This window comes from Octopus bimaculoides, chromosome 8, assembly GCF_046866305.1.
Source record: "Octopus bimaculoides isolate indiv1 chromosome 8, ASM4686630v1, whole genome shotgun sequence".
In the NCBI taxonomy this organism is placed as follows: Eukaryota; Metazoa; Mollusca; class Cephalopoda; order Octopoda; family Octopodidae; genus Octopus; species Octopus bimaculoides.
The window spans coordinates 100,546,748-100,559,361 of NC_142935.1; the positions used below are offsets into that span (position 1 = coordinate 100,546,748).

The 12,614-nt window shown below is 34.1% G+C and overlaps 1 protein-coding gene across 4 annotated transcripts; it reads right to left on the reverse strand.

Moving 5' to 3' along the window:
* Positions 1-716: 716 nt before the first annotated feature.
* On the reverse strand, positions 717-11,624 carry LOC106876915 (uncharacterized). Of its 4 annotated transcripts, none has more exons than XM_089356877.1 (8): positions 11,262-11,624; positions 7,053-8,122; positions 6,457-6,569; positions 5,136-5,317; positions 4,716-4,894; positions 3,841-3,929; positions 1,771-1,890; positions 717-962 (listed from the first exon to the last, which is right to left on the reverse strand). In XM_089356877.1, exons 2-8 carry the CDS (start codon positions 8,107-8,109, stop codon positions 921-923), a joined length of 1,782 nt encoding a protein of 593 aa, XP_089213003.1. In that variant the 5' UTR covers positions 8,110-8,122; positions 11,262-11,624; the 3' UTR covers positions 717-920. The 4 variants fall into 4 exon arrangements, with proteins under 4 accessions (XP_089213003.1, XP_089213002.1, XP_014781154.2 ...); XM_089356876.1 differs by having other exon boundaries at positions 3,841-3,932; positions 11,262-11,623; XM_014925668.3 differs by having other exon boundaries at positions 1,771-1,863; positions 11,262-11,622.
* Positions 11,625-12,614: the final 990 nt, after the last annotated feature.

Here is a 12,614-nt window from a genome sequence, read left to right on the forward strand (position 1 = left end):
ATATCTATTTCTTTATCTAAATGTTTATTTCTATGTAACACCTGAGGTTGTAGAACCAGCGACCTCAGGTGTTACCTCAGGTGACTCTTTTCGCAACAAAATCAAGGAATGCGTCTGCGAAAAGTTTATCGATTTCAACTGTCGAACAATAAAGAACAGATTAGGAAGACCTTTCTTGGAAGAGACCAAAATACCTCAACTGAACCGAAAGAATAAAAGGAGTTTTTGAGAAGTTCGAACCTAACATGTCTACCTACCGAGACTATCTCATTTTAGAAATTATTTCTATGCTTTTATCAAAGTTTTCAAATTTAACAATAACGTTCTCTGAACAATATATATTTTACTATTTATAGGTTATTATTCATTGTTTATCTGATTCGAGATCCAGCGTTCCAAATTTTAAAAAAATTACTTTTTATCGTTTGGGGAGTGATAATGAACCGGTCATGAACTGGGGTCGATTTTTCTCTTTTAGAATAATTTATGGTCTGTAGTGAGAGGGGCCGCAAGGCATCACTCGTAGAACTCTTTCTTTAGAAACGAAGTAGGATTTATTCAGAGGTACGTTGTTGGAATCACTCGTGGACGGATCGATGGACAGGAGAAGGCAGAACAGAAATATAGGGCAATATTTTATTGGTACTTGAAGGATTAGCGCTAAAGTCCACCACGTTATGATCTGAACTCAGAACAAAACAATGTAACTCAGATAATAAGCGTAAATATGTAAACAATTTAATCTTCCGGATAAACGAAATTTATATATTAATTGTGAAGAAAATTCTAAAAATGTTTCATTGAAAGTTACTCAAAAATAATTATATCTATATGATGACATTGAATAAATCGATAACTTCGATTAATGATGAGAAAATCAGGAAAAGATAGATTGGTGCTGGTTTTTAGAAGAAGCTGGTTTACATGTTGTCTCGGTCTTCGGAACAAATTTCATGGAAATACTGTTGAAAAAAAAAAGAAACAGAAGAATTAACAGGTTTTGATGGAAATAACTGTTGAAGAAACGAGATGAAGGATAATGGACAGTTGAGAAATGTGTATTTTGACTTCGGCAGAATTTGAATTCAGAACGTGAAGATGAACGAAACGCCGCAAAGCATTTTGTCCGCTGTGGTAACGATTCCGCCAGTTCACCGCCTTAAATAATAATAATAATCCTGTCTGCTATAGGTACAGAGCCTGAAATTATGCAGGAAGGTGGTGGTGTATCTAGTCGATAATATCGATTCCAGTGCTCAACTGGTCCTATTTTACCGATCCCGGGAAGTTGGAAAACAAAAGAGATCTCAGAACTTGAACTAAGAAAGTTGAGACGTAACTAGATACCACACGGTACTTCGTTCAGCCTTTTACCGTTTCCGATACGCCACCACCACCACCACAACAACATCAACAACAGTGAAAAAAACAACAACAATTGTTGAGGATACAAAGTCGAATACCAAACGCTAATCGCACTCTGTTGTCGACTACTTTGAAACTGAAATAAACGTTGACTCATTCTTTCTCGATCACTAAATCGACATCAAATGGAAAAATATGCTGATCAAAGCAAGAGCCTTAACACGGTCGCTTGACATGCTAGAAAAAGTAGTCAAATTTCCTCAAATCAATACCCACTTACGAGTGACTTGAACATCTAATCCTAGATATACAGAAGAGTGTGATGGATGTTGGACTTTGTTTAAACAAGATAAGCAAAAACAAACTATAAAGCATTTACTATGGAGAGTAATCTTTCATCCTCACCTGGTTGTCCATAACTACAGCATCTTTTAGTTGCCATTCTTCATCTTCTTGGTTGTAGAACTGCATAAAACTCTCCTTACATACGGAACACATCTGTTGCAAAATACAGGCAAATTTGCGCTAGAAAATATTTGTAATATCCTGCCAGATTCCGGTTTTTAAAGATTCGTAAATGAAATACAAGAAATACTGAGATAATATAATATAACTGGAGTCCATAGATTATCTTTACAACTTCCACACTTGCAGACTTCAAATTAATTTATAGATACGCTTTAATATCAAATACATTCTCACTCACATTCATATAAATATAGAACCTGTAAACTAGGAGACAGACAGACTGACAGAGAGACCTGAAGGAGGGTTGGCGGTAGAGAGAGCATGTCATCGATGAGGTCGCGTTTGGTGACGAAAGCACTTGACAAACTTAGCTGTTTCATTGATTCGCCGAATTATTAATTAAAGAATCAAGCAATCGATTAATAAATTGGTTGAGTAGTTAACTGGTTAAGTTATAAAATAGTAGAATAGAACCAATGCCTATGTTTATTATTGGCATAATGATATTCCTCACACACAACATAAACGTTCTTGTGGAGAAATTGTTTCTTTGCACTGGTAGAAGGGGAAGACTGAAATTTGGTTTGAAGTTATCTGCACATTTTTCTATATGTTCACTGAGAGGAATTTTCCTGTTTTGAGGGAAACGGATTTGCTCTTTATGTAGAGTGGTTCTCCTTTTCAAGGTGATACTCATCTGTCCAATATAGTTGTGTCCATTTAAATAAAGAAACTTTTTTCATTGAAAAATACAGAACACGTCTTAATATGCACGCATAACGAACTTTTATCTTTTTTCATATTTCAATTCACGATTAAATCACAGTACATAAATCTCCTCGCTAAACAAGTTCTTCGAAACCTTTTTTTTTTTGTGTGTGTTTGTGTACACATATATATTCCCCTCCTCTTACCCGAAAGCTGAACAGTTATCTCTCTTACACACAACAACAATAATAACGATAACCAATTACCTCCCCTTATTTTTCTACTTGTGAAGCCATTCATTCGTAAATATCATCACACACAACATGGACAAAAATTTCTTCTTAAGAAAATACATATTCAAATAAGTAAACCATAATATCATGAATAGTGAAAGTGAAACCGGTTGATATATTAAAAATTCTATTAAAACTATGTAAAGTGTGTGTATTTTCCTTTTTTTAATTTCTTATATATATTACAACTCACCACGTGGGGATAATCGAAATTCCTCTTTTTCTGTTACTATTACTACTATATATATATATATATATATATATATATATATATATATATATATATATATATATATATATATATATATATATATGTATAGATATATGTATGTATATATATATATATATATATATATATATATATATATATATATATATATGTATAGATATATGTATGTATATATATATATATATATATATATATATATATATATATATATATATATATATATATATATATAAGAAAACCGCTTCACAATATCTTTTGTTTCCATTATTATAAATATGCATTAGACGGTGAGCACGCAGTATTGTTAACGCACCGGACAAAATGCTTAGCAACATTTCGTCCGTCTTTGTGTTCTGAGCTAAAATTCCGCCTTCCATCCTTTCGGGATCGATGAAATATGTATCAGTTGAGTCCTGGGATCAATGTAATCGACTTTACCGCATGCCCCGAACCTGCTGACTTTGTACCAAAATTTGAAATCCTTATAAATATGCGTATGTATACATACACACATCCACACACTCAATGCACGATTATAAGCGCGACTCATTGGAATTTCTCAGTTCTTTTTCCTATTTTGGTGCTTTTATATTTACAAATTTTCATAATAATCTTTCATTTTATCAAAGCTTGCCCTTCTATTATTTTCCATTAAAAAATATTTTGAAGCGTAACACTCGAACACATGGACGTCGTAACAGACAGAATATCATACATTATAAAGACCTTTTTGTAAATTGGCATAATCAGGCACCCAAAGAAGTATCATCTACTTACGTCATTAATACCCGGAATTAACTGGGGCTTTTTAGCAACTTGTTTCTCTTCTGAGTTGATATTTTTGATGCTTCTCTGTTGCTGTTCCTCTGCTAATAGTATAAAGATACATAATTATAGGAAGAATGTAACGTGCAGGCTTCCGGATAGTTTTAGCCTACTCATTTTCACTCACAATGTTTGGCTGAATGCGCGAGTATGTTAAAAAACACTTAAGTGTCGCACAGTAATATCGAACCCAAATCGTATCGATTTTGAATTGAATCTTCTAGTGATTTAGTCATGCCTGTGTCCGTACAGAGATGTATGCGCAAAATACACCATAAATTTGCATATATATATATGCATATACGCGCATAGAGATAATTATACAGTCTTACATACACTCCACACGTACAGCATACATGCAAGCCAAGAAAAGACGTAGTTACTCGTCCTGCAAAAATAGTCACTAGATGTCCCTCGCATCACGTAATTGTCTTGAAGGACACTGGATAACTTTATGCCGATTTCTTTATATTAAAAACCCCGACAGGATGTTCATGGATGGAATATTTTTGCTGAAGATCTTTTCAGTCGAGACTTACCTGGGGCTAAACAGAATAACATGAACAAAAATAACTTTACGTGGTTGCTGGAGCTGCTAGAAATAGCAGATAAATCGCTGTCAAATTGTGTAACCTTGGTTTGCTAGTATGTTTAGCGAGTCGAAATGACACCTTCGTCGCTCTCACGCTGGCTTCTTACTATTCCCCATACCAACAGGTTTATTAACTTACTAATTCTCAGTATTTCTGCAATCTAATATTATCCTACATCTCTTCACTACGAACGTTGTTCTTATCCGCCAGAAAAAAAAAAGAACTATAACATACCAATATTCGGTGCCACGTTCTCGTACCAATTCCGACATTTCAGGAACCTTCTCTCTGTCTTCAGCTCATTTTGACGGAAATGTTTATCCATGTGTTCTCTATCAATAACCGAACTTCTTCGACCACATGTTGAGCACTGTTTACCGTCATAGAGATTTTCGATCAGCAGGTTTGGGAACCTAAAACACATCAATGCTGAAATTAAATATTGAAAGAAAAAAAAAACGCATTTGGCCAAATTTGTGTGTGTGTGTGTGTGTGTGTGTGTGCATGCGCATATGCATACGTGATATGGCAAGTAAGAAGAATAGGAAGCCTGATGTGTCAATAGGAGTTAGATACATATCACAAAATTCTGATGGTTTGACTTATGAAAGCATATCAAGAAATAATCGCAGATTACAAGAAGTTGTCACCCACACAGTGAGACGTTCCTTGTTAAATATTGGTAAAATAGCGTTCATTTTCGCCTCACTTTCTGAAGTGTACATAACCTGAATATTGCAACCAATCTTTAGGCCATTAATGTCCATTGTTTTATATTCTTGCCAGTTGCTTGGATTTAGCTTCAAGGATTCATCTTTCGGTGGAGTTGTGTCTTTCTGGAAACCACGATAGAAACTGCAGTTAACGACAAAGTAAAGCGACTGAATATAAAGCTGTATTAAATACATTTATACTTCAACATGAGATACTACATATACAGATACACGTGCACATGTACAATATATATCTGAAGCGCTAATTGTAAACTGGAAGCTACTTTGTATAAAGAACTCAAAGTAAGATTTATAGTCTTCTGTGTGTTTGCTTAATATTTTCATTTTAAATGTATTCAGAAGGTATTTATTGTCTCTTCATATATAAAACGATTACATCGATCCTGTATTCGTAGTATATATATATATATATATATATATATATATATATATATATGTGTGTGTGTGTGTGTGTGTGTGTGTGTGTGTTTGTGTGTGTGTGTGCGCGCGCGCGCGTGTGCGTGTATAGATATATACTCCCTGCTTAAATGATTAACAATTTTTAGTTTAAAGGTGAAAGACGAGGTGAATAGTTTAGATGTTTTGTGAGGTAATTTGGGGGTACATAGTCCCTATTTTCTTTGTGTTTCTTTAATTCATGTCTGCATAAATAAATCAACACCAGAAGCTAGCTGTTTAGTCGTTATTCGCTCTTAGGGATTAGATATTTCATTTTAGCTGAAATAAGGTTGTATTCCCTTGGCTCGTGTCAGTGTAACTACTATATATGCATTTAACACCCCACACTAAATTCCCCTCGTTATACACACTAAAGGAAGAATTCACTATCTTTCTAAAACAGTTCTTGTTCCTCGTTGCGACCGCTCGGCCCTTTATCTATTCCTGGTCGACTTTTACACCAACGGTTATACCGTATATAGCTAATCGTCTTTCGTTCAGCACCGGATGACGAGGTGAACAGTCATCGAAATTTCTAGATGTCCTGTGGTACAAAATGAGAAATATTTCCTAATCTTTAGTGAAGTATATTTGAGATAGGAAGAAAAAGTACCGGAAGGGAGAAAATCTATGGAAAACCTCCTTCATATTACACAAAAACAATGATGGCTGCGGAAATAATTCATCACAGAGTAAGCTCTTTCCCGCTCTTGTCTGTTTTTAATCATTAGATTCGTGAGCACTAGAGGACAACCGGGACCTAAATCAACTTCTTATCATTCAATCAAATATGGATACCATACCTTAAAATCTAGCTCTGGTTCTTCAATTGCTTCCTCTGTCACACCTGACGACACTGTTTCACTTGAGATAAATCCCGGCTTAAGTAGATTTCCATAGACTTCTGATGGTTCAACTGAAACATATACATATATATATATATATATGTATCACTATCGAACCAAGAATTTAACTACGGTCTATGCACCCACACACGCATACACATACATACATACATGCATATATATATATATATATATATATATATATATATATACACACAAACATGTATAATATATGTATAGACATACATACATATACGTGTATTTTTTACTTTCATTCAAGATCATTTTGTGCCATAGCAGTTAAATTCTTGTCCTTTTTATTTGAACGTCAGATCTAATATTGCTTATACTTTTAAAATTTTATCAGTAAATACTTTCACAAAACTTTTGATAGATATAACCTTAAAGTAAGTTACAGCTGCACAAATAAATTCGCCTCTTCAACAGCTATTCATGTTCCGTGACTTAATCGTAAATCCTTACAATTTCGAAAATAAGACAAAATAAGTACTACCACACTAGTGCTTTCATGATCAGCTATACATCGTACTTACTCATATCTTTGGCACATGGGAAGTTCTCATGGGTGGGTTCTACCCATTTATTTAATGGAATACAATCGTTTTCCACCGAATATTCTGTCGGTACATTCGTTTTCGTATCGTGAACTGAAGTAATGTTGTAATACGGTTCTTGCTGTTCCAGTAATAGCTGTTGGATGCTTTCAGTATTATAGGAATTGGTCTGTGAATTCTGATTTATATTCGATGCAGAAAAAGGATAAGGTTTGTTCGATGAAAAATGTTCTTTGACCTTGCTTTTATACGATCGACATAAGTTTGAAGTTTTATAAATATCATGGTTGTAGATATCATATAAGGATGGATGTTGTACATAGTTTTGATAGAATATATGGTTATGTAACGACCCAGACTTTAGTTGGTATCGTTGTTTATGATGCTGCTGATGTTGCTGTTGGCTATTGTGGTGGTTGTGGTGATGGTGGTGGTGATGATGGTGCTGTGATTGTTGATGACGCCTCTTTTGAGGATACCCTTGTGCATGGTGCAGCATATAATGTTGCGCCGGCATAGAAGTGTTATAATCAGAAGATTTCTCATAAAAGCTAGTATCTGTAGAAAAGGTTTGCAGGATGCCGTGATTTGGTAAAATCTGTGGCAATAAGCATCTGTAATTGCTATCTTGATTGTGATCTTTATTAAACTGAGGGACTTCATTATTGCTGTCGCCCGAGAAAAAACAAGATTTGGTATTTTGCTGTTGCTTTAAAGATGACATCTTTTCGGAGGGATAAAAAAATGGTGACTGTTTTTGTCGCTGCAGCAAACTGTACTCCTGTTTGTCTTCGTATTGTTTATCATTTATATTTGCTTGTTTCTTTGTCTTAGAGGAGAGTATATTCTGTAGATGTTTGCTACATTCCGCCGTTAAGTACTCTTCAACAGGATAAGGTTTCAAGTGATGCTTTTCAGCAATTTTCGTGGCTCTCTTCAAACCATTTTGCTCTTTAAAATTCACAGCATTTTTAGATTGAAAGGATGCGCTTCTTGTATGCATAACATTCTTCCTGTTGGTGTTACAATTATCCATCTCTTGGATTATTCTACGAGGAAAATAACACCTTATTAATTAATCATCACATTTTAAAATAACGAAAGAGTAACACAAACATCACAATCTTCAGACGGAGATTTAATCTTCTACGATCCGTGTTTGTCTCGCACCATCAAAATATTTACCTTTCGGCTTCCTAAATTTGATATAATATTTACTTTTGTTGCTGCTTGATCCCTGATGAGTCTCTGTTGAAAAGTTCCAGCCATGATGTATATCTAGGATGACGGTTCAAAGCGTCTTTCCATGTAACGCAGAATGAGACAATTTGGTGCAGCTGTTTAGGCACAAATGATTTGGCACGACTGACTGGATATTCAGCCTGTTCTGGTGAAAGGACGTTTTGTTACTGATTGCAAACAATCCTCCTCCACAAATGCACGCGCACGTGCACACACGCACGCGCGCGCGCACACACATACACACACACACGTACACACACACACACACACACACACACACACACAGATACGCACGTGCACGCTTGCAAATATACACATTAAGATAGAGTGTGAGAGAGAGGGAATTACATTTTATTATCTGAACACGATTGTCATAAGCATCTTCTCTTTCTTCAAACACATAAAGAGAAATATGCTCAGATAGAGAGAGAAAGAGAGAGAGAGGGGGGGAGAGAGAGAGGAGGAGAAGGGAGGAAGAGAAGTATTAAAAAGAGAGAAGCATTAAGACCTCTTATGTCAAATGTTTCAGTAAAGCCGATTAGAGAATGCCCTGGGTAGGGATTGAACCATATCCCAGTAAGCTTTATAATACTATTTACTTATAGTAAATAGGATTACTTAATAATAAGACCACCGAGACATCAACAGTTTGTAGGTAAAATTTTAAAATCTTGGAAGTTGTTTCGATAATCTTGGAAGTTGTAGTCTCATATTTATACATTTCACAGCGACTTTACTGACGAGAATCAGATGACTAATTAACCATTTAATTACCTTATTAGTTGATTAATTTGGTCATTAATGGCGAAACTCATGGATATAAGGCTAACTGAAATTTTTATTCACTCAAATGTCTTGCTCACGTACAAACAATGTGCTTTAATGTACGAATGCTTTTTCGTGGTTTTGGTCTTTGACACTCATTTTTAGCATGTAAGAAATCCACATTGTGGTTTTCTCTTCGTGTATATTTCAAACATTATTATATTTAGAAATATTTATGTCTTCTCACTTTTATTACGTATGCTAACCACTGGTATAAATTAGTTAATAATTTTTATCCTTCAATTTATAGTTATATATATATATATAGGTATGTGTGTGCGTGTACTATATATTTACTGATTTAATTACCTCTCTTTAGAGAAGATGCTAAATCTGCATCTGGCTTTCAAGATGGCGTCTTCTTCCTCTATTTCCGCTAAAATGGAATGGGCAGCGTGTTTGTGTGTGAGTGAATGATTGAAAGTACGGTTTGTGAAAATGTGACTTTTATATAGAGTTTACAAGAACATTTCTGTGGTTGTTTAAAAGTGTTGTTTAATATTGTTGGTGGTATTGATGTTGTTGTTGTTGGTGGTGGCGATGATGCTGCTGATGCTGATGAGGTAGGGTTCCGTAATGATGTTTCAGCAAAAACTATTTCATATTAAAACATCCCTCGCCCTCTAAAAAAAATATAATGCACGCAAGTCTATAGATTTGTATATAAATTCACACACAGACACACACATTCACACAACATACACTTTTACACAACCATACACGTTTATGTACGTATGTAAATATATAAATATATTTGTATTTATGTATAAATATACATATATGTATGCATGTAGGTAAGAATACATGCAAAATATACATATACATACATACATACATACATACCATATACATGTATATATATATATATATATATATATATATATACATGTATATATGTTGGCATGTATGCAAATAAATGTAAATAAATAAATAAGATACATACATGATTAAAAATAGGGAAAAAAACTGCTCAATCCATGTTGTGCAGTTTATATATATTAGAAATCAAGAGAGGAATCATAAGATTGCTAAATGAGGGAAAAGAAAGATTTAATATCGAAATTAATATTGCCTGAAAGTCTGTACGCTGTCCTCTAGAAATACGTGAAACTCAGAGTGACAATTGCGTGCTTCTTCAACTGATTTATAATGGATACATACATACATATATACATACATAAATACATACATAAATACATACATACATACATACATAAATACATATATGCACGTATACATAAAAACATATGCACGCATACATACATGCACGTATACATACATACGTACATAAATACATACATGCATGCACGCATACATACACAGACATATATACATACGTATAAGCACATATACATACATGCATACATACATACATACATACATACATACATACATATATACATACATACAGCGAAAAGGAAAATCCCTATACTGAACCATTGAGAAATCTGCAGTTACTCTATGCAGATTATAAGTAATTGTTGGGGTCATAGGATATGTAACACACTGGCTAAATAACAATCTTGAGAAATTAGGCTTCTCAAAACCAGAAAGGGGGAAGTTAATCCGGAGACTACAGATCCAACCCATCACTGGAACTGTAAAAATCTGTAAAATTTTCCAGAAGTTTATCATTTAAATATATATGAGCATGTCGAGATATGCAACTATATACATGAGAATACATACATAAAACATACAAATCTGCTCATACATACGTACATGCATACATACATACATACATACATACATACATACATAGAAACGTTTATAATTATGAACAAGTCACAATTATAACGAAGAGGGTTAAAAGACACATGTTTAAAATATGAGTGATATAATGGCTTTATAGCTGTTTTGGTTGCTATTTTTAACATGTAAGGATTTTTAACCTTCTTAGTTATAATTGTGACTTGTTCGTAATTATAAACGTTTTTCTTATATATATATATATATATATATATATATATATATATATATATATATATATATAAATCCAATATCGGCAAAAGTTAACACTACAAATACCAGAGCAGCACAAAAGTGCAGCTTGTGCTGCAGCAGAAACACGCATGCAACTTGAAAGCATGATGATAATAAATCAATTTTAAAATAACATACTTTTTCAGTTGGTGTTAATATCCTTTGAAATAATTCGAGAAACTACTTCTTCGGATATGTTGAGATCGATAGGAAATTTTAACTAGAAATTTTGATGACTTCATATGCAAGAAATGACGTCATCGAAATGTTTCGTGGAATAAAATCTATTTTTGTGAGCAATCACAACATTTCTGGCGAAATGAATTTGTATTTAATCAAATAATATTGTCGCAGTTTTTGTTTAGCTTCAGATCAATCTTGATTGAACAGATGTTTGATGAAAGGTCTTACGGAGATGAACACCTAGGTTTTTAGGGATTTATAACAATATCTTATTTTATATAGTCTTTGATGGGTTTTTTTTTTTAAGACTGAAGAATGAAAATTGTTGCCATATCTTACAGGCTGAACAATTTCGTAGAATCTTTGTCGCTAGATTCTTATTTAAACAGAAGCATAACAACGGTTGAAACAGAGTTGTTGACATCTTGAGTTCATCGCTTTTATCATATTGAGTGTCTGCTCAACTCATTAGAAATCCCAACCAAATCACTCTCAACTCATATCCTTTACTATTAAAAATTGAATACATCTTAAGAAGTTGAGTAGAATACATTAAATCTGAATGAACAGAAATAATAGCACGCGCTACTCTTTAGTTGTTACCTCCCTTTACGTTCCGAGTTCATTCCCCATCGAAGTTATTTTTGCTGTTTATCTCTCCACGGTCGATGAAGTAAGTCGAAACTAAGTGTTCGGGCTTCATTAAATTGTTTTCCCGGTCCCTGCTTTGTATTTTGTTGCAATGTTACAAAAAAAAAGAGAAAAAACACCACGACCACGTTTGAGGGATCTACATGGAGTAGATGTTGATGTTTCCAACAAATAATTTGACCTCCTGCTGTCCACAGACCCAGATGAAAATACATCACAGCAAGAAGCTCAAGCGAAAATAGCAACACCAAACTCCCTGCTTCATCAAAAGCCAATCACGAAAGAATGGCGGCTGAGAAACTGATAATGCTGGCGATGCCCCAGCATGGCCACAGCTTTTGAGCTGAGACGAATAAAAGAAATAAAAGAATAGAGAATAGGTGTTCATGTGCACTTTTGTCTCATTGAATGAATTTTTGAATCTCTTTTAATGCTAATGTGTGTGTGTGTGTGTGTCTGTGTGTGTGTGTGTCTGTGTGTGTGTGTGTCTGTGTTCATTGTTCTAACTCCAGATACTCTCAAGGAGAGAAATTTTTTTTCAATTCTTAATTCTCAAACAAAAATTCGGAAAATTATACTGTTGGTAAGCGTTGGTCGATACAGCCTGAATAACGAACACAAAGAGAAAATAAAATGAAAAATAGCAACTTAATACAA